Source organism: Colossoma macropomum, unplaced genomic scaffold, assembly GCF_904425465.1.
Source record: "Colossoma macropomum unplaced genomic scaffold, Colossoma_macropomum, whole genome shotgun sequence".
NCBI classification, from domain to species: domain Eukaryota; kingdom Metazoa; phylum Chordata; class Actinopteri; order Characiformes; family Serrasalmidae; genus Colossoma; species Colossoma macropomum.
In genome coordinates, this window is record NW_023494787.1 from 30585022 (window position 1) to 30608016 (window position 22995).

The window sequence follows — 22995 nt, forward strand, 5'->3', positions numbered from 1 at the left end:
CAGCACAGACTTCACAGTGCACAGAGTTACAGTCATTACCATATACACTCTTTATAGACTGCTGTCTATACAGTTCCCACCCCACAGTAACAGTACAGTCTAAACTACTATGAAAATAGAGTAGTTTCCTCTTACTGTTTAAGGAGGGGGGAAAAAAAAAACATAAAAAACCTTTCACACACACACTCAAAGAGATACCAGAATTAATAACATAATCTGGGGCCTTCACATTAAAATTGAACTTTATTTGCAACATAATGGATGGAATGTGAGTTCTTTATAAGTAAAAACAAACTAACAACAAAACAGGAGACATGACAACTACTGCTATGATTTTCACCAACAGGTGATCTTGGGTTGATTACAGCAGACATGCCGACTGGATGACAGTTGCAGGCGTGGTCCCCAAAGAACAACCTATAAAATTGAAAAGGACAGAGAGGAAATGAAGCAATGCCAGACAGAGGGTGGCCTAACAAACTATTAAGCTACAATAATAAAAGTTTACAGAAGTTTACAGTTTACATAAAGCTAGAGTACTAGAATTTTTTCAATTTCTGCAAATGCTTTACAGTATAATACTATAACATTGTCCACAGTACATATTACCTGTATTGTGCTAAAATATAGAGAACAACTGTATACTATATCCACACTACCAAAAGCTTGGAATGGAATTGCCATATTAACATAAGACACAACTTATTCACCAAAAGCTATTTTTAAACGTTTTATTCAATATCTCAAGAATTCTGTGAACAAGCAGTAAATAAAATGATAAATACGCTGTTTTGTTATCTCATAAGATATCTGCCTTGAGATTTGACCTGCATTTAATTCTAATATAACTAATATAACTACACAGCTTTGTCATTTTAGAATTGTCTAGTTTCGTTCATCATTTGACAAATCTACATTTTTACTGTTTATTACAGCTTCCTACAGTCCTACTAAGTATCTAAAACCTGTATAAGACTAACATATTAGAATCATGTTATACAGCTGTCTGCAACCAAACTGACAAAATATCTAAACAGTGATTCCAAACTTTTAAACAGTAGTATAAAGACAATAAACTGTGGAATGCTATCCAGTAGTTAAAAAAACATTAACCTTTCTGAACATATCCAGGGGTTTTGCTACTACATAATTAGATCCATTAGTTGCTAATTCAGCCTAGTTTTATTCCACTGCCCATTTCTCACTGTAGTGATTATGGGCCTTTCTAACACTGACCTTTCTGTCTGCTCCTGACCTCCTCCATCTCAACTCCCTGCGTTTGTGCAGAAGGCACCAAGGTCACGATACCAGCTCCGCTTTGTACAGAAATTTATGAAAGTACTTGGAATCAGCTCACTTCAAGTTCAGATGACTTAGTTTTCACACAAACCTGACACCATGAACCTCCTTTGAAGTGAGGTTCAGTTGTAAGTGGTGGGAGGACTGTGTACTTGTCAAGTAACACCACTACCAAACTTAGTTTAGTGCTTTCTCCTACAAAACTCTGTCAAAGTCTTAAGCTCCTCAGTAATAAATTCTCACCACTGAGTACACAAAGAGCGCGTGCTCTAGAACTCATCGTGGCCATGCAGTAAGGAGTTGACAGCGTCCGGCTCCTGGCACACGGCGGGTGTGGTGAACTCCATGAGGTACTCGCAGCGGCTGGGCTCAGACGTTGACATCACTGTGGTCTCTTTCCCACAGGTCAATTTCACCTGAAAAGAAGAGGTACGTCAGTGCAGCAGGTGGCAACACTTTTTTGATAGTCCACTGTAGAAGCATTGTACTTACATTCAATGAAATATATATAAAATTCAACTTAGCTTTTCTCTTACTCTAATCCTAACCTTAATGAAAATCTGAATATCTGCGGCACTACTCCCTGAATTAAAAAGCCTTTATTGTACTATAGCTATGGACAAGTCGAGAGATTTTCTGTCCATAGGCATGCTACAATGCAGGCTTTTAATTCAGTGAAAGAGGGATATGAGATATTCCTCTTTTTCACAAGTTTTTGGACCCTACTTCATAAACCGCCTTTGATACCCTACCAGCAGCACTATCTATTAGGCATTATTACTAATAAGGGAAATTTCAAAGTGGCAAAATTTACAAATAATTTCATAATTTCATTTTGGTACAAAAAACAGGAACCAGTAATTAAAAATGATTTGTTCCCTGCACTCTCCTGCACCAGTCAGCACAAACGTGCTGTGAGGGGCATAATCTCTGTTCATCCCAAGTATCAAAAGGAGGTACAACGCCCAAGAACTTCTACATTACAGGTTTGATAACACTTGAAAACACAACATCCTGCTCAATAAGCAGAGAACAGCAAAAAGGAAAGTCTATGCCAGCACACACAGCTGTAGCCTCAGCCATCACAAACAACAGTGCCAAAAGTGCAAAGAATAACTAAAACAATGGGGTTCATTGCCACTTATCTGTTGTCAAGGATGTTCATGGGACATACTGTAGCCAATATACAGAAATAATGTTACTAAGTTTATTCCATGTAAACTGTTTTTATGTATTGTCAGCTCACTGACCTACCATTTTGTCCTACTACTCTCTATGTTTGTACTTTTCTGAAGATACTGTAGTTTGTTAACAACGTGATTATTTGCTTATATAAACTACATGTGATGTGCTATAGGTGACCATCAACTACATGGGATGTGCTATAGGTTTACTTACTGTGGTAGACCTGTTAGGACCCTGCCAGCACCCGGTACCATGTTCATACTTCATCACCAGGTACCTATTATCCTCAGGTCCCGCCCAGGTTCCCCATGTCCTAGACACACATATACCAATGGAGAGAAATAGAGTGAGAGATCTTATCTCTTTTTTTAATCACTCTTTCTCTTAATAATACAAAATCGAAATATCAGAATATTAGAATTAGTAATTAGAATTAGTAATATTACCCAAGGTTGGTCTCTGAGCCTCCATACTTGGGTTTCTGGGACACGCGGTTAAACGGACATAACTTGTAGATATACCTACGGAGAGAAAAGTATGACTGTGAATAAGCAGAAACATCTCATACTATGAAAAGTACAACCCACTAAGGAATGTCTACAGTTTCACAACCACAGAAGGCTGTTTAACTTACTCGCTAGTGGAGAGCTCATAGCATTGGCTGTAAAGGTAGGAGAACTCCGCATCAGGCCCAAAATCAAAGGAAATCTCTTTTTCGATGTTTCTGTTAAAGGAGAGACGTGTACAGACATATAAATTAACCAAAGCATTGCAGATTTACAGAATTTGCGGAATTTTGTATTGCACTGATTCTGGCATAATTGCACTAACTTTATCTGATCATCCACATCACGCAGAGCTCTCTCAGATTCTTCAAAGTTGTCCCTGGCTTTCTGAGCAGCTGCACATGACAAAAAGACCATTACAGTCACCACAGAGTGCACTACTTGTGAATGATAAAAAGGACATGATACTTAAACCTGTGGCATTCACTCAAACTCCACTATGAGAAGCCTGGCTGGTACAGGGAAAACTGACCATCAATTAGGACCTGAGTCTCATCGTCATATGGTGGCATGGCTTCCTCATCTTCATCTTTTTTCGGTGGAGTTTTAATGGTGGGGGGAGCCTGCACCACAAAATACAATTTCTTTTACTTACATGCTCACAAAAGAAGATCACAGAGCAGACAGTCCATTTCGTCAGATGAAAGAGCAGATAGTTATATTCACTTTTCTCACCTTGTCAAAGTCTTCCTCAGGGTAATCATCTTCTTCCTCATCATCCTCATCTTCCTCTTCCTGGACATCGTCGTCACTAGGGTACTGCTCAGAGTCGTTATCTGCGAGGGGCTTACTGCCTTCTTCAGGTGGAGCGTCCACTGGCGCTGGCTCCACAGGCTGTGACTGTAAAAAATGTGTTCATTTGTTCAGTGTGTGTGCCTATGTGTGTGTGTGTGTGTGTGTGTGTGTGTGTGTGTGTGTGTGTGTGTGTGTGTGTATGTGTATGTGTGTGTATATATATATATATATATATATATATATATATATATATATATATATATATATATATATATATATATATATATATATAATCTTTAGGAATTTTACGGTTTTCTGCATTAATTTGTCATAAAATGTGATCTGATCCTCATCCAAGTCAAGAATATTCACAAATATAATGTGCCTAAAATAATAACACAAAAAAATTATGATCATTCATTTCTTCGTTGAGAATAACCATAACAAACCTCATAGTGCTAGTGGATAAAGTATGCGAACCTTGTTGAAGTCTTGTTAAGAAAATGAGTTTGGAGGTGTGGACTAGAGCTACTTTGACTGATAAAAACCACTCAAACTTTTTGAGTTTGCTCTGCACAAGAAGGATACGCGTATGTGAGCCATGTCTCGCCAAAAAGAGCTTTCAGAGGATCTACGATCAAAAATTAGTGATTTACATAGAGCTGGAAAGGGTTACAAAGTGATTTCAAAGACTTGAGAAATTCACCAGTCTACAGTAAGGCAAACAATCTACAAATGGAGACAATTTGGGACTGTGGCTACTCTGCCAAGAAGTGGGCTCCCAGTCAAAATGACCCCAAGAGCACAACAAAGACTCATCAATGAGGTAAAGAAACAACCCCGAGTGGCAGCCAAAGATTTGAAGGCATCATTGGTACAGGCTAACATGTGATCATGAGTCTACAGTCCGTAAAACCTTGAACAAGCAGGGTGCCTATGGCAGGACACCACAAAGGAAGCCGCTGCTTACTAAAAAGAACATTGCTGCACACCTGAAGTTTGCAAAAGAGCACATTAACACTCCACAACGGTAATGCCAAAATGTTTTGTGGACAGATGAAACTAAGACTGAACTATTTGGAAAAAACACGCAGCACTAAATCTGGCGTAAAAAAGGCACTGCACATCACCATGAAAATATCATCCCAACCGTAAAGTATGGTGGAGGGAACATCATGATTTGGGCCTGCTTTGCTGCATCAGGGCCTGGCCAGCTTACAATTATTGAGGGGAAGATGAATTTCCAAGTGTATCAAAAAATTCTACAGGATAATGTGAGCGTGTACGTCAGCTGAAACTCTGTAGAAGTTGGGTGATGCAACAGGACAATGACCCAAAACACTGGGGCAAGAATGGCTTATGACACCAGAATGGCTTATGAAAAACAAAATCCACCTTTTGGAGTGGCCAAGTCAGAGCCCAGATCTCAACCCTATAGAAATGCTATGGATTGACTTGAAGAGAGCCGTACACATGAGGTGTTCAAAGAATATGACAGAGCTAAAGCAGTTCTGCCAGGAAGAATGGGCTAAAATTCCTCCTGAACGATGATCCACAACTACAGGAAGCGCCTGCAAGATCATATTTTTTTTGTGTTATTATTTTAGGCACATCTCATTCTAAAGCACATTATAAGATTATCATATCATGATATTCTTGCCTATTCCTTTTTATTTCTACTTATTCACAGAAAATATTATTAGCAATAAATTACACTGCCCTCATATGGAGTGACATGGTATAACAACACACCACAGAGAATTAAAAAAGGATCTTTCCACTTTTATTTAAGATTAAGCATCTGATGGATTTCAATTAATTTTCTCAAAAATGATTAAACTTTGCCAACGACATCATTTTAGCAAAATCCGCCACTACCAAGGGAGTATACCCCCCCATCCTCCAAACTCATCTAGCCCACGCTCTTTTAATGTCCAGAGTACAAACAATAACGCGTGCAAAACAAGGTAGCTAGTGAAACGCTAACATTGGCTAATGGAACTGTTTATCCCTTGCAAGAGATAATGTTTATTTTTACCTCATGTAACATGTTCTACACACCCATGGCACATATCTATCTACTTAACTGGAGTCTTCTGGGGTACCTTTTAGTCATGCTAACTTGGGTTAGATCAATGGGTTTATGACAGGCTTGTTGTCCACAATGTTGAAGTGTGCATTTACTTTGCCCTGTCTTGAACTGCCTTCACGAGACGTTGAACTAGTGTAGAAATTTCACATACTACTTGTACCTATACTAATAAGTCTATATTCTCCCACTAATTTAGCTCAAAATTTTTCAGTTGTCTTCAAACTCTCATTACGAGATCACATCTGGTCCCCCTAGACAGATTAATTCAAATTTCAAATACAAATAAAACTTACAAATAAAAAATCCTGATTGAGACAAAAGTTTGTTTAAAAATAGTAGGCTTAGATGTATTGTAGCCAATCATAGACCCTGGTAATGTCAGGCGTGTCACTGTCTTGTGAATCATTACTCACCTCTGAGACATACTTGTCCTTAATATTATTCCACACATTCTCAAAGGAAGCTGTGTCTACACGGTCAACTCCTCCAAGCAGCCCCTGCAGGGAAAATCACAATGCACTAAACAGAACGAGCAGGGAGAAAAACAAAAGAAAGCAATAAAGAAAAGTAGGCCTAAATGTATTTACCTGGGCCTCTGTCTCAGAAACAGTGCCATCAGCGTCTGTGTCAAGCTCTGCATGGGTCTGTAGCTCAGCAACCGCAACACTGAAAAACAGAAACACAGAATTATCAACTGGCCAAACATACCATCCTCTCTACTTCACTCAAACACAGACACACACTCGCCCGACACTCAGCTGCACTTACAAGCCATCTGCATCATCATCCAGCTCAAGAAAAGCCTCTGCCATTTTAGCTTTGTCCTTCTCCGCATGGATGATTGCCTTTTGTTCTGTAATAATGGCAAGAAGACAAGCAACACTGTTCAGAGCTCCATTTAAACCCAGCAACTGATGGAGCACTCATGCAACTGGGTAAGTGATTAACCATGAAGATTGTCTCTACATAGTTCTAGAATATAAACAATGTTTTGTCTGAAAATATACACGGACAGGCAAGTTCATTAAGTATGCCTCCTCCTTTCTACTTCCCTCTTTGTCCATCTTATCAGCTCCACTGACCATACAGGTACACTTTGTAGTTGTACATTTACATACTGTAGCCCCATCTGTTTTTCTGCCTACTATGTTAGCCCTCTTTCTCCCTCTCTTTCAGTGGTGAGGACCCCCACAGGACTACCACAGTGCAGGTATTACTTAGGTAAACGATCATTCTCAGCACTTGCTTTGACCACTGATGAATGACAAGAGGATAACTAACACAAAATATGCAGCAACAGATGAGCTACTGTCTCTGACTTTACATCTACAAGGTGCATCAACAAGGTAGGTTTGTCTAATGGGCCATGGACAGTAAGTGGACACAGTATTTAAAAACTCCAGTAACACTGGCGTGTGCATTACACTCGTACCAGTGCAAAACTAACACGTCACTACCATGTCAGTGTCACTGCAGTGCTGAGAACGGTACACCACCCAAATAATACCTGCTCTTTGGTGGTCCTGTGGGTGTCCAAAAGGGAGCTAACAAATTATCCAATCTTTAATTATAGATCTACAAAGTGTGCCTTTATGGTAAGTGGACCTGATAAAACGGACATTGAGAGTAGATACATGGAGGTGTACTTAGCAAGGTGGCCGGTTGGTGTAAACGCACAACCATAACATACATTGAGTGTTGATGCATTTTCAGCCTGTATGAGAATTCCATGAGCTGAAAGCACAGTTGTAGTATTAACTGTAACCATGTGGCTGCACTTACCTTCCCAGGCCTTCAGATGGCGCTCTTTGGCTTCTTTCTCCGGCTGCTCCGCTGTCTCTTTAACAGTCCTCAACGCCTCCACTTTCTCCTCCAGCTCCTTCTTATTGTTTTGCAGTTCAGTCAGCTTGCTCTGCAAGAGACACACAGCTCATCTGCATCAGAGGTTTCTATTCTTGAAGAAGATGAGAATTATCTAAAATGTCATAACAGACAGATGGGAAGGTGGTACCAGATAGAAACTCTGCAACCACTTTGTCCATTAAAAGGCAAATTTCTTATTCTCAGATTTTTTTCATCCCATCTGTTAAGCAATCAACCTGGGGAGGCAAGACAGAAATATGAATGTTTCACCATTTTCAAAGTAACAGTACTGTCAGGCTTTCATACCTGCTTTTCTTGCTGTCTGTTCTTAGCTTCTTGAATGAGCTGCTGTTTTAGAAGGAATCCCTCTTTGGTGATCTCAGCCATTTTCTGCAGAACCTCCCGCTCCTTTCGGCCCAGTTCCCTGAGAATAAGCACAATGTTAAATAAATATTTCATATGGCATCAGTACATGACCCCACTTGTATAATGCTAACGGTTCTGTAATAGTTTTTACTCATTATTGAATGCATTGTTCATCATTAGTACATCTTTGGTGAAGTGCTTCTTGAAATGACATTTTATCATAAGACACATAAGACATGTTTGGAGAGCTGCTTATACAATGGTGCCATTCGTTTCATTTTCAACTATCCCATCTTAACCCCTGTTTCAACTGAGTCAACAAAACGCTCTAAGACCTGCCAAGAATTAGTCCAAGATTCAGTGATGATAATGCACTAAGCCTACGTTTTCATCTACAGTCTTCATTAGCTTGATAATTCCTATTAAATTACTAAGATTAAGTAGTATTAACAACCTTTCTGGAAAACAATTACATTGAATCTACAACTTACTTGCAAGTGTTTTCACATTTGGCCCCACTGTTGTACTCATCAGTGGTGTCACAGCAATCTTGGAAGGAATAGACATGTTTAATACAGGGTTTATACACAAATTGATGTTGTATCCTAAGAAGTAATAAGAATCAATGGTGTGCTAGAGGAACTTACCACAGATGCCATCATTAATGCGGGAGGACGGAATAAAGGTGGGCCGGAAGCCAGCATTAGTGCAATGGAAGCTTCCGTTGGGACATGCAGCCGTGCCTAAAGGCAAAAGTATTTACAACAAAAACTACTTTCATGTTCTGCGCATAAGGACTGGAAATCTGAAGAGTAAGGGGCTCCGATACATGAACTTTTGAGTTTACATTTCAAAAATATTAAAAAAAATTAAGTCAAGGTATCTTTTCTGTCAGTACCTGGCTCATCTGAACCATCTTTGCAGTCACAATAGTCATCATTCACTCGGTCAAATGGAATTGTGCGGGAGCCATCCAGACAGGTGAATGGCTTGTTTTCCTCATAGAACTGTCGTTCTGTACACATGTGAAAGGAAAGATAAAGGAAATAGGTGACTTGCTCATCCAACATTTCATCTGAAATTAGGGTTATTAATAGAGAGTTTGTCTGCTTTTGCTACTCTTCTGGCAAAGGCCTTATACTAGATGTTGGAACACTGCTGTGAGGATTTGACTGCATTCAGCCACAAGAACATTAGTGAGGTCAGGTGCTGATGATGGATAATTCATTCTGGACCTTAAACCCCACTCCAACTCATCCCAAAGGTATTCCATCCTAAAGGATGGATGCCCATCATTCCAGAGAACACAGTTCCACTGTTCTACAGCTAATGCTTGGAGGCTTTATACCCCTCTAGCTGACGCTTGGCATTCAGTTTGGTGATCCTAAGCTCATGTGCGGCTGCTCTAGAGCATCCCATTCTATTGGTAATGCTTTTATTTGGAGATTACAAGCTGTGTGTTTGTAAAATAGTTGAATTCAGGAATTAGAAGAGATGTTTGGATAATTTGGGATATTATGGTGCATTGTCAACAGTGTGCCAGTACTGGTTAACTTCACTAATGTTGCTAGCCACAAATTTAGGCTGTGGATGTATAGCAAACCATGTACAGTAAACCTTCCGTTAGCATTTTGAATGTTTCAGTTTGCTAAAATTCAGTCCAAAACTTTTAAAATCCAGACAATATACTTCAAGCTCTAGATATATTTTCTATTCTTAGTAATTATTAGATTTGTTTTAATAATCCATCACTGGCAATATCAAGGCAGCTAAATTATTCAGATAAAAAGCTTCAGGTTTGAGCAAGAATAATAAACAATTCGTTCAATAAATCGAGCAGCTCTCCCTAACAGGATGATTGCTAAGGGGACAAGGCATCAATGAAAGGTACTATCTTTTATGAAGGAATTAGATCACTGAAATGTGCTTACTGTAGAAATACTGAACACCTAAGAAAATTAACATGTTAACTGTTATTCAGGATAGCGGTAAGCAATATGATCAAGCAAAATGATCATATTTTATTGCCACGATAAATTACACCACAAATGCTTTTTAAGCAGCACTTACAGAATACTGACCAACTGCATGTTTTATTACAAAGATAACATAATTAGTCCTCTTTAATTAAATTTAGCTCAATGCAGCATGTGAATCATTAAACCAAAATACATAAAAATGACTTTTATATTATTTAACTAACACTTTTACTGGTGCTATTTTGTCTGTTCCAACTTATCAAACCTCAAAAAGAATTAAATGTCATGCTTATTTCATACCATGAAATGTTCTTGAACTGCTGTGATGTTATATTTTGCACACCCCTAATTCAGCAGTAGTATGGCGAGTACAAAACTCACATTTAGAGTCACAGGGGCTTAATCTTTTATTGTTCAGCATTTTACTAAAATGCATGAAGAACTGTGGACATAGTAGGCCTGTATATACTTTCTCTTACTTGAGAGTGGTACTCCTCGAGGCCTTTGGACCTCCACGGCTGCTCCTGAACTGACAGCCAGGCTTATCATGAACAGTAGATGAGTACAAGTCATCATGGAGGCTGAATGCAGACGGTGAGGACACGTGAAGTATCTGCTCTCTGACGACGGTGACCCTGGAGCACAAACATTCAGTTTAGATTTATGGATCTACTTCAACACAAAGTCACTTTAAATTTACAGTTGTATTTAAACACCAAGTGTCTTTAGAAATTGTGTTATATTTGAACACTAAATCACTTGACTCGGCTTTAGCGGCTGTTCAACTTGCTAAGGTAACCTGCACATAATAAGAAGCACTCTTCCACTAAAAAGGGAAAAAAAACGTTTATAACAACACCATTTAGACCTCATAGCCATGCATTCTGACTTTAGCTGGCGAACAGGCCAATTTAATGCTGTGTGTTCATACCATACACTGTCGTTTTAAGCTAACCGAGCTTAGCCTGTGTTAGCTCCATACTTGCTACATTGTATTAGTGTCTGGTATTTTTTCTCAGTTCTCGACTTAAATAACAAGCATGTGAATATTTAACATGTCACTATTCACAACGTTTTTGTTTCGAAAAAGCATACAAATAATCGAATAATTTAACAACATGAACAAAAAATAAGAGCGTGAGTTTATCATTCAGCTACCTTCTTCCTTAGCGAACAGTGAAGCGAGTACTGAACTTGCTGACGCACACTGCGGTGTTCTGGTCTGATTGGTGGATGAGCATGAGACTTTCTGTTGTATTATGGGTAATGTTGTTCTTTGCTGGTGGCCATATTGGTCTTCCTGCTTGTTCAGTGTTTCTATAGGTATTCTTGATAAACGGGCGGATTTTAGCAGTTAATTTTGTGCCAAAAGTTTCAAATAAAATAATAAAATCCACAAGCAAAATATTAAGTATCATAATGTCCAAAATATGTTGTAAATACAAGTAATGAGTTAAATCAAACTTAATTTTTCAAAAAAGATTTCTGATATAAATTTATTACTAATAATTTATTAAATTTATTACACATTTTGCCAGTTTTTGCATTTATTTTTTTCTATTTTCTGATTTTGCTGATACATTTTTTGCTTCTGGAATCGCTCTTTCGCTTCTGAAATTTTTCTTTTGCTTCTGACTTGTGGCACTTCTTATCAGGGGGTGGGTCTTAGAAGAGGGCATTCACCAGCACTGTCTAATGGTCAACTGACATTACTCATATTACAGTTCTAGCCCTGTATTACCTAAATAGTGAATGTGAAATGTGCAGTTAAAAATGCTAGCTAGCCAGCTAGTTGAAGTTGGCTGGCCTTAACATCAACATTAGCTTTTTAAATTCAGAATTAGCTTTTCTTCCTCCAAATGGTAAACTGTAGCTTACATCACTGGTAAGAAATATTGTTATATTAAATATATTAAATTATACTAATAACCTAAAATTAAAACGGGTTCTCAGAAGGGGAATATGTAATGTTGCAGCATGCAGCAGCAAATTTGACCACGCAAATCACAATTGAGACTTGACAATCACTGACTATGAAAAGCTGTTTTAGCTTTTAATTCATTCATCAGTATTTTTTCAGAAATTCGTTTTCATGTAAAATATCATTAGTACTAGTAGAAATATTTTTTTTTCTCATGTAAAATCCATATTCAAATTCATTCTGGATGTCAAAATTCATGCTTACTAGTAGGAATAGGAGTAGAAACATATTTTGCTCACTAGGAAGAATTCATGGCTTTTGCCAAATCATTTTAATTGAAGGAACAAGTCTTACTAGTATGATCATTTTAAGAACTGTATTTTAATGTGTAACAGTTCAGTTTTCATTCAAATAACACATTAAAATGTAATTTATAAAAATTGTTCCTCCTAGTGAGACCTGAAATCTAGCATGCTAAAATATAATTTTAGCATGGAACAAGTTGAATTTTGTTAGATTTTTTAAGTGTGAAGATTAGTCAAGTTTTTTACTACCATTAATAAAGTTTTACTTTTTCAAATTGAATTTCAGACGTGAAGAACCTTTGTACTAAAGCCTAAATGGCTTATCATAGTCGACCGCTGCATTAGCCTTGGCCTGCTTGATATCTGACTTCACACTGTGGAGAAAAAAACACTACTGCAAACACTCTGATGACATTTATTACAAAAATCATCCTTTATTTGTATTTTCAACACACTTTACAGTACTGAACAGTGAAAGAAAAGAAAAATATACTGATATATATATATATATTTGTTTATATATAGCCATTTGCTTATTAAATGCATTTTATTCACAAAATGACACCTCAGTTCTCTCAGAGGACAACCTTTCATAAAAATAATATAATATAAAATAACTTGCACACATTATACACCTTACAGCAATGTAATTTACAAATATTACAATCATTTTCTGGCATTTATTATTTTTTTTTTCTGTATATTATCATAATTTATGAACAAGTAACATATTAATTAAAGCCCAGAGAGTCATTCCATAAAGGATTCTCATCAGAGGAAAGTGACTTCATTACAAATGAACCTTTTTCTGGTTAAGCCACATTCTTCCTCAAATCAATCTGAGTGTCACAGGCTGTTGCTTGAAAAACACTTGAAATATTTAAAATCCCAGGACTGTCAGCCATCGCAATGTGGATTATTAATGCAGACTAGCTTGTCTTTGTCAGGCAACAGGAAGAGAGTGCCGGTATGGTCAAAAGGTTTGGGACCAAGCCATAAGGAGTGCCTCCCCTGTGCAACAATGTTTCTGTATCCCTCGAAAACATGAACCTACACACCATTTAACCTAATTCAGCCACCACACAACCTACAGCAAAATAAAGTGCTGGTACAGACGAGTTTTAGAATTCACCACTGATTAGTCTATTCTCAAATACAATTCAAATATACACTAGTTCAAGATGGTGGGATCTTTACTGTAAACCTGAAGAAAAAAAGAAAAGGTTGGGGGAAAGATGAGGGAGAAGAGAGGCTTCAGGAAGAAAGAGTGTGCAGGGTGCTTTTGCAAATTCAACACTTTAACTACGCTTCATTACAACTAAAAGTGATAAGTTGTCAGTGACAATGATTGATTCCAAGTGATTTCAAATTTACAGTCCAACATTACAATATATACAAAACAAGCAGTGATAAGTCTAATATTTATATTTTCTCGTAATTAGTTCTTTGATATCATGACCACCAACCAGCATGATACAAAAATAAAAACTGTACACAAACTGTTCAAAGAAAACACTTTCCCTTTGATATTCAAAAAAGAATGGCAGCAAGTAATTAATTGAATAATTTCTTAATAAGAAACGATTGCTACAGTATCGTGTTAAAATGGCAAATAGTATTTGTTTGCTTAAGAGCTTACATTATTAATGAAAAGCCACAAACCAAAGCATTTTCTAGGGTAAGATAGGCAAATGCATATGGGAATGGCATCCGTTCTTACAACCAGATCAAGTAACGTTGGGTTACAATTCAACCATCCATCAATTAAAGGCCCAAGTAGGTAACCTTGGGTTACAACTCTAACATCCACCAATTAGACGAACCATCAGGTAACCTTGGGCTACAGCTCATCCACCAGTTAGTGACCAATCAAGAAACCTCAGACTACGGCTCTACCACCAGGTATCCAAGACACACCTCATCTGGTCACATACATTATCTTGCTTATTCACCCACATGTTTGTATTGGTGTGAACTCAAGGTTCTATTGAAACAGGCACAAACTTGAAGCTAAGCTACTGACCAGCAGAAACCAGCTTGTGACCAAATGTATAGAGGATTATTTTTCTCACAAAATACCCACTGCCCTCAACTGCCCTGTCAAGTACTACATTCAGAGACACACACCAGCCAATATTTCATTGTTGGCTAGATTCACTGCAGAACTAAAAGACATCATAAATAAAAGATCCTCTCACTCCTTTGTTGGCATTTGTGAAAAGACAGCTGCGCTCCAATGATCATAATCTGTACCACTCCTTACCATAGTGTGAGATTAAATGGAAGAGTGCAAAGGAGTGTGTTTGACAAGGCACACTCCCTTGGTATTAATGTTTCAGGGAGTGTGCAGATGATGATGCGGTGTGTCTAGATGGGTATCTAGATGTAGTTGCCTAGTATCTAAACAGACATATACAGACATAACACAAATATTCTGGGATCTTTCATGAGCATCTCAGTCAACATAGTGACAAATACGAAAACCCTGCAGTGTTAAGGCAAAAAGGATCAAACTCAATAACGGCTGCATGTGACTCCCTGTGCTCAGTTTGATTGGTCCACACCACTGACTCTCCCTCCTCTCCTCCAGTCACGTCCTTCATACACTTTCCTCATCCAACCTATTAGCTGCCCACCCATTCCTTTGGCAAGACACAATGGAGAATCTTATTGGTTGAGATGGAGCATGTCTGCATCATGTGAGTGGGTGAAAAATGAGACTGTCAGTGTGAGTCTGCACTGCTGCTGAAATGATTCTGTAACTTCCACTGTTTTCACAAGACCGGCTTGAACTGTAATTCATAAGAAGGCAAAACTATAAGTTCCAAAGCATCAGATGGCTTATTCTCAAAAAAGTGACTATCCTCAGTTGCATGAAAGGTGACAGGAGACATCAGCCCATGAGCAACAGCCATGGTGAGTCCCTTAATTCAGAAGTCCCCTAAATACTCAACAAGTGTAGAAACAACCAAGGAAGACTTTACGTAATGAAGGTTTTCATTGAGAAAACATGGATGCTCCCAACATACATACAAACCATGCACGACAGCGAGAGAGAGAGAGAGCGAGATCTGGTAACTAGTGACAATCAAGAAATGAAGACAAAAGCAGACACTCCTGTCCCACGATGCATTGCTTCACAGCAGCTCCAGAGCTGAAGCTGGTGGTTCAGAAAGGCACGTGGCCATCTTGCACTGGTAGCACTCCTGGTAAAGGGAAAAGAGGGGCTGGGACCCATGCTGCAGGTCCCGCCTTGTGCGCTTCCTCCTCCTTCCTTCTCTCTTCGTCTGCATCCATTCTCTCCTCAGCACCATGCTTAGCTCCTGTCTTCCTGCAGCGGGGCCCTTAGGGTATTCTTTCCGACAGAAATGGAAAACAAGTCACTCTGATTGAACTAATCATACGATATCTGAGGATTTCAGTCCCTGTTAAGAATATGTTAAAAAACTGCTCACACTATTGACACGGATACTAGTTGGTACTCCATTTGAGATGGCTTTTTCCAAAGAGATCCCTTCTGAATCCGAGCTCCCCATAAACACATACAGAGACACACATCTGGGTGTGTGCAGAGATATTGTGTGGTACGGTGTGGTAGATTAACCTGCAAGTGTGGTGTGCATGGGTATGCATGTGATCTATGTGTGTGTGTGCACGTGTCTGTATGTGTATACGTTTGTGGAAATTCCAGAGTGCTACACTGTCTGAATGGCCCATTTTAAACTCCCCTAAAATTGTTTTCCTTCACATAACCTCTTACCTTCTTCTGGAAGGGCCCCAGCACCCATTCCAAATCTACAGTTGCTGTGTTACTTCTCTGATAGCAATATTATTTTGTTCCCTTTTTTTTTGAAAAATAAAATTAAATGTCTTATTGAGTTGGTGCACAAGTATTGTTTTGTTCATGGCTTGCCCATCAGATCCGGGGAGTGGACAGGATGGGTAAGGGGTAAGGGACAGAGACAGTTCTCACGGGATATTCTATGTTCCATGCTCCTCTGCGATGAGCTGGACAGTTGCTAAGCCTCACGTATCGTCGGCAGGAGAGGATAATACCTCTTCATCCTCTGCTTCCTCCACAGGACTTCCGTCTGAATGTCTTTCCTCGTCCTCCTCTTCCACCACCGACTGAACCTGCAGTCGCCTCCTCCCCACCCTCTCCACTGCCACCTCCTCTCCACCTCCATCCTCCCCACCAGCCCCAAGCTTTGCCCCTTCCTTCTGGTCTTCTGGCATCTCCTGCACGTCATCTCCGACATGATTGTGGTTTGGTCTCACTACTTGGGCTGGCTCCCCTTCCAGAGTGAGCTCGAACTGGAACTTGTCTATGCAGGAGTCTAGTTCATTGTCGGGTAGTGGAGGAGGGGAGGGGCTCTGGGGGATGGTGCTCTGGTACCAGTCCCTGTTGTCCTCCAGGGTATCCAGGATGTCCTGAGCATCGGGGTGCACCAGGTCACCCCAGGTCTCCCACAGGGGGTGAACAATGTAGTCGATAAAGCCCACCTGCAAGAGAAGGGGAACACAGGTCAGAAGAAACTACCTGTTTTTAGTAAACTTTTAATGTCCAAGTGTGTCTAGCTCTATGGTGCTGTACCTGACTTTTCTCCACAGATGCAGTGTGTTTGTCGCACATTGGGCTGATCTCCATCCCACGCTCACGCTCCTTGTCTCCCTGCCTGAAGAACTCCTCCATGATGCGTTCCGTCCACTGCCTGTACACTGCCAGAGGCTTGGTGGGATTGCTGAGGTCAGCACAGTGCACCATGTTTCGCAGAACCTATGTATACACACATACACAAACACATAACACATATAAGTATGTGAACCTTCCTTCTAACTAGTCAGTTTGGCAATTTCAGCCACAGCCATCGCTAACAGGCGCATACAATCAAGCACACAGCCATGAAATCTCCTCAGGCAAACACTGGCAGAAGAATAGGTCACAGTGAAGCTCAGTGACCTCAGTGACTTTCAATGTGGCATTGTCATAGGCTTACTTTACAACAAGTAAACTTCTCAAATTTCTGCCCTCCTAGAGCTACTCCAGTCAGCTGTATGTACAGTTATTGTGTAGTGAAAATATGCAAGAACAACAACAGCTCAACTGCAAAGCATTTCCAAATTACCTCTGGAACCAACGGCACTTTGTCCAGAGCTTCATGGATCGGGTTTCCTTGGCCAAGCAGCTGAACACAAGCGCAAGATCATCATGTGAAATGCCAAGTGTTGGCTGCAGTGGTGTAAAGCACAACACCATTGGACTCTGGGGTAGTGTTCTCTGGAGTGATGAATCACACTTTACCATCTGGTAGTCTAACAGATGAATCTTGGCTTGGTGGATACCAGAACACTCTCTGAATGCCTGAATGTACACTGTCAGAAAACTACTGAGCAGGTACATTTTTCATTTATCAATGCTACAACAATGGCTTTAAGGTCCAACTGAGTACCTTTTCTATATTTTTTTCTTATGGAAAAGGTACATATTTGTACCTTTTCATAATCTAATATTTTAAAACAGAAAAATAAATCAAGAAAGCTAGAGTCAGGACAAGGTGTGTGGAGTCAATACAACTTTAAAAATATAATTGCAATGGATTATGGTACAAATATGTTCCCTAACTAAAGGTACCACCCTAGTGACAAGAGGGGTACCACTCCAGTGAGAGTGAAATACCTTTTTCTGAGAGTGTATGTAGAGAAGGAATAATTGTCTGGGACTGTTTTTCATAGTTTGGGCCTCTTATTTCCAGTAAAGGGAAACCTTAATGCTGAAGTGCTCAATGATGTTCTAGAGAACTGTGGGCTTCCAAATTACTGACTGTAATTTGGGGAAGGCCCTTTACTGTTTCAGTACGTCCGTGCACCTGTGTACAAGATTTGCTGAGTTTGGTGTAAAAGAATTTGACTGGCATGCACAGAGCCCTGACCTCAAGCCCATCAAACACCTTTAGGATGAACTGGAACACAGACTGTGAGCCAGGCCTTCTCGTCCAACATCCGTGCCTGACCTCGCTAATGATCTTGTGGCTGAATGGAAATCCCTGCAGTCACGTTCCAAAAATATAGTAAAAGACCTTCCCGGAAGACTGGTGGCTCCAACTCCAAAGAGATACAAATGTAGTCTAATTTAAAGGAGATGGTGTGACCTTAAGTTAAAGTATACTTTCTTGATACATTTTACAATGTGTACCATTTACAAAATGTATCATTTTGCTGCATAGAAGCATCAGACTGACAGCAGTTCAGGAATCGCTATCAGAGCAGTGGTATCTGAGGTAGTAGGGGTTAAGTGCCCAAAACTATGATTTTGGTCTACGCAAACATCCAATCTGCAGCCCTTCAGTATTGCAGATTACCCAGTCAGTCCAGGGATTCAACATGGATTCCTATCGGTTGATGGTTCTCTTCTTTTACCACTAGGCTACCTACCACTTCCAAAATTAACTCAGATTCAACTTCAAATTCATGACCCAATATTTAGTATCCTGAAGAAATACCTTTAGAAGCAATATTCACTTAAACTGTCACTGCTGGAAATGTCAGATGCTGGATCATGATGAGGCAAGAAAGTTGACCTAATGTGTTTGCTTTCAAATGAGGTCAATATTGGTCTTGTGTGCACACAGTATGTACAAAGTAAGTCCTGTGAACAACCTTCTAACACGTATATAACACATATTTACTTGGATAAAGCCTGTGAAAGCTCTACCCTCAACAGTGACTCTTGGCCCTCACACAGTTTTTATCATAACTAAACTAAAAAATTTTCATTTCAATGGTCTCACTCTCTTCAGGTCTTAGCAATTTAGTGAACGAAAGGTAACCTAGCAAGTACAGCCTACTGTGATAATTCTGTCACCATCTTTGAATGCGGGTTATCTGGTAGTGAACCTTCTGTCAGATACACAAGATTTTAACTAAACCCAACCCTACATGTATGATATGTAGTCATACATGTAGGGTTAATTAATCCTTGCTTATGCCATTGTGAACTGTTATGTTCAAATGGCATATCAGGCTGGGATTCTTCAAAAGACGGATTTCAATTAAACATGCTCATTAAAATATTAGGAGTACACCCAGGTAGCTTTCTGATTTATTGCAGTGTTGTATTATATTTTTCATCTTTTTTTCATTCAAACTTTGGATTTGCTGGCATTTATATGTCCAGTAAAGCCAAGTATAATTACAATAGTCCTTCTTGGAAAACGTGGATTAGTTTTGGTTTAGAAAAACTCAGTTAATTAGAGAGTATTCTATTTTAAATTCTGCAAGATAAAGAACTTTACAGAGTGGAATAATTGTTAATTGTCTCTTGCAGTGAAAATTCTCAATCTGCAATCTGGTGATGAAACTGCAGTAAAGAAAAGACCAAGTGGGCAAACAATAAGATTTATGGCATTTAAACATACTCGTGTATATAAAAGTATAAAGTAAATGGTCTAACAAAAAAGCTTTAAACTTTAAAGCGAGTTTTCAGAATTTTGGTATAATTCAATCACTGAGATATAAACAAAGTCATTCGGAGTGTTTTGATGTGAAATGGTTTATTGTAGATAACTCACAGGCTTGAACTTAATTACATTTGTGGTGATAGGAACCAGGGATCGCAATGTTAACGGTACAAATATTGCCATTTTATTTACTAACCAAAACCACCAGTGAGCCTACACATGTCACATGAGTTATTACACACTGACCAGGCACTTAACTAAGTATACCTACCTTTTATCAACACTCATTGTCCATTTTAGCAGTTCCATTACCATATAGGTTCAATTTGTAGGTCTACAATTACAGATTGTAGTCCATGTGTTTCTCTGCACACTTTGTTAGCCCCCTTTCACCCTGTTCTTCAATGGCCAGGACCCCACCAGGCCGCCACAGAGCAGGTATTATTTGGGTGGTGGATCAATCTCAGCACTGCAGTGATACTGATGTGGTGACGGCGTGTTAGTGTGTGTTGCGCTGGTGCAGGTGGATCGCACACAGTGCTGTCAGTGCAGTGCTGACAATGATCTACCACCCAAATAATACCTGCTCTGTGGTGGTCCTGTGGAGGTCCTAAAAACATGGTCTTTTGGTTTACTCTTCCTATTAAGCAATGCAATCTCTAAATGTACGCATTTTTAAATGCAACGACATAGATATTTGTCACAAACAAATGTGTATGAATATACTTTAGGCTCCACTCACTTTTTATTGATCTGATTGAAAAAATGCTTTTGATATCAAAGTTGTTAAAGGTTTTAATTCTGTGTGAATTTGGATCTGCACTTCAGACTACATCTGTCAACAGCAGAAATTGGCACAGCCCTGTAGATACTGCAATGCCGTGAGCAGAATTTAGACAAATGCAATATGTGTTACTTTAACCAACAAGAGAGACCTTTGCCTCACAGCCTCTAGGGCACATGGTTAAATAAGTTAAAGATTTTCCTGTAAATTGTAGATGCAGGCTACATGCAATTTGCAGGTACAGTTTCTTGCAAAAGTATTCAATCCCTTGGATTATAGTCTGGATTATAAATGTAGCTTTGATATTTGATGCTGTGTCATATTTTATTTTAAAAGACCGACCCTCAAAATGAATGAATTTTGTGACACAGATTACTAACCAAAAAATGCTGTTTGCTTAAGTATTCAAACCCTGTGCTGTGGAAGCTCCAGGTTTGCACAGATGAAAGATATTGCCCTAAAGAGGCCACAATTGGCTTACACCTGTGAATCATTAAAAAGGTTAACTTTTTCTGGATAAAAGACCCTCTAGATGCAAGTATCATTGGTCAGACTTTGAATCTGAAGGAAAGCTGTGAAGATAAAGACCAAAGTGCATTCTAAGTAAATCTGAGATAAAGTTATAGACATACACAATATAGAAGAAGGGTACAAACTAATATTCAAGCGTTTAGATATCCCAGAGAGCACTGTTGGATCAATTGTGAGGAAACAGAAGCCGCATCGTACCACCCTGGCAATGCCTAGACAAGGCCGTACCTCAAAACTCAGTGTCAGAGCAAAAAGGGGACTTGTCAGGGAAGCCATAGAGAGGCCAACAATCACTTTGAAGGAGCCACAGAGTTCAGTGGCAAAGACTTGAGTGAAGGGGTGCCAAGTGACATATCAAGAGCTTTGCAAACAACTGTCCTGTATGATAGGGTTGCTAGAAAGAAAGCATTACTGAAGAAAAACCACATCAAATCACGTTTGGAGTTTGCCAAAAAACATCAGAATGACTAAGATAAAACATCAGATAAGGTTTTGTGGTCAGATGAGACAAAAATGGAGCTTTCTATGGCACAAAATCTAACACTGCTCATTCCTCAACAACCCCTATCCCAACAGTGAAGAATGAAGGTGACAGCATCATGTTGTGGGGATGCTCTTCCTCAGCAAGGACTGGGCAACTTGCTAAAATTGAAAGATGGATAGATGGTGTATACAGGGAGATACTACATGACTGCTTCAGTCTGATAATAAACTAAAGCTTGGGAGAAACTTCACTTTTCAGCAGGACAATGACCCCAAGCAAGGCCAAAGCAACACAGAGTAGTTGAACAACGAAAAAGGTGAATGTTTGACAGTGGCCATGTCAAAATCCAGATCATGGTACAATTTAGAATCTGTGGCAGTTTTTGAGAACTGTCATGTAACCAACCTGAACAACCTTAAACAAATCTGCCACGAATGGGTGAAAATCACTCTCAAACAGTGTGCCCTCAATGTTTACCTGTATACGGTCTGTGTAGTGATCAAGCAGTAGTACTCCTGAGCTGGTCACTTTCTTGGTCTCCACCATTGTCTTTAGGTCTGCGAGCAAACTCATATGCTTTGACATGTCTGTTGCCAGCACCTTAGAAGCAAACAAGAAGTAACAGACCAGAGGTAAGAGAAAAGACAAGCTATCTTAATATTAATGGATCAAACCACTGTCCATTGGCAAGTGGGCATGGCAAACCGGGTCTCACCATGTCAATGACCAGCTTGCGGAGGCTCTGTCGTTGCCTCTTGGTCAGGTTCTGAAAGATGTCACAGTTCTCCTCATGGAGCAGTTTGAAGCCTACCGCCAAATGGTGGTTCTCCAGAACAGACTCGTCATTGTACATCAGAGCCAGCTCCGAATCTGCGACAGACAGCACACAAAAGTCAGATCAAAGGTCTGGAGCTGCCCCCAGAGCAACTTGTGGCAAATCTATGCACATATTGTAATGGGTATCCCATAAAGACTTACTGGTATTGATGAGGAACTGGTTGGAGACCCCAGGATGGTCCACATCATGGATGGCAGCAGCAAACAATGCGGCCAGTATTTCCAGGTCAGTGAAGACAGCCTGGTGAAGAGACATAATAGAGAAGTAAAAAGTGCGCACAGCATGAGTCATATTGCCAATAAAATAGGATTTGTGTAACTTGTATGAAAAGCTGGAGGTTCAGTTTAACAGCATGAGAACCTCTACTCACATCCAGTGCCGGTGTGGACAGCAGCACATGCGTTGACTGTGTAACATCAGCTGCATGCAGGCTGTTATGGTAAGCCACATTGGCGTGGTAGTGATCCTCTAGCGTCATCACATAGGTAATGAATGTGTCCATAGGGATACGAAATGTCTTGAACAGATCCCTTTCCTTAGAACAGACAAACAATCAAAATGAAGATGTTTTTTGCTGGTTTCCTGCATAA

The 22995-nt window shown here is 39.6% G+C and overlaps 2 protein-coding genes across 2 annotated transcripts in view; both read right to left on the reverse strand.

The window, feature by feature from the left end:
• Positions 1–217: 217 nt before the first annotated feature.
• Positions 218–11323, reverse strand: prkcsh (protein kinase C substrate 80K-H). The gene is made up of 18 exons (XM_036566875.1): positions 11244–11323; positions 10565–10720; positions 9005–9121; positions 8754–8849; positions 8598–8655; positions 8047–8164; positions 7660–7789; positions 6646–6730; positions 6465–6543; positions 6291–6374; positions 3726–3890; positions 3523–3613; positions 3316–3385; positions 3119–3208; positions 2931–3005; positions 2698–2797; positions 1543–1715; positions 218–417 (listed from the first exon to the last, which is right to left on the reverse strand). Exons 2-17 carry the CDS (start codon positions 10659–10661, stop codon positions 1569–1571), a joined length of 1602 nt encoding a protein of 533 aa, XP_036422768.1. The 5' UTR covers positions 10662–10720; positions 11244–11323; the 3' UTR covers positions 218–417; positions 1543–1568.
• Positions 11324–12720: 1397 nt separating this feature from the next.
• pde4a (phosphodiesterase 4A, cAMP-specific) overlaps positions 12721–22995 on the reverse strand; it is a 30448-nt gene continuing 20173 nt past the window's right edge. Inside the window, exons 10-15 of the mRNA XM_036566884.1 lie at positions 22776–22940; positions 22546–22645; positions 22283–22437; positions 22045–22167; positions 16906–17088; positions 12721–16814 (exon numbers count right to left, since the gene is read on the reverse strand). Of these exons, the coding sequence (XP_036422777.1) occupies positions 16338–16814; positions 16906–17088; positions 22045–22167; positions 22283–22437; positions 22546–22645; positions 22776–22940 (1203 nt within the window). The 3' untranslated portion in view covers positions 12721–16337. The remainder of the gene's footprint in view (positions 16815–16905; positions 17089–22044; positions 22168–22282; positions 22438–22545; positions 22646–22775; positions 22941–22995) is intronic.

Bases quoted from the DNA above. Each gene is read 5' to 3' on its own strand.
- prkcsh (XM_036566875.1), bottom strand. From the start codon at position 10,661: ATGATGACTTGTACTCATCTACTGTTCATGATAAGCCTGGCTGTCAGT. The intron at 9,122-10,564 runs GTAAGAGAAAGT...ACATGTGTACAG, and splicing joins TCGAGGAGTACCACTCTCAA to AACGACAGTTCTATGAGGAA. The intron at 3,209-3,315 runs GTTAGTGCAATT...CTCCTTTAACAG, and splicing joins GATGTGGATGATCAGATAAA to AAACATCGAAAAAGAGATTT.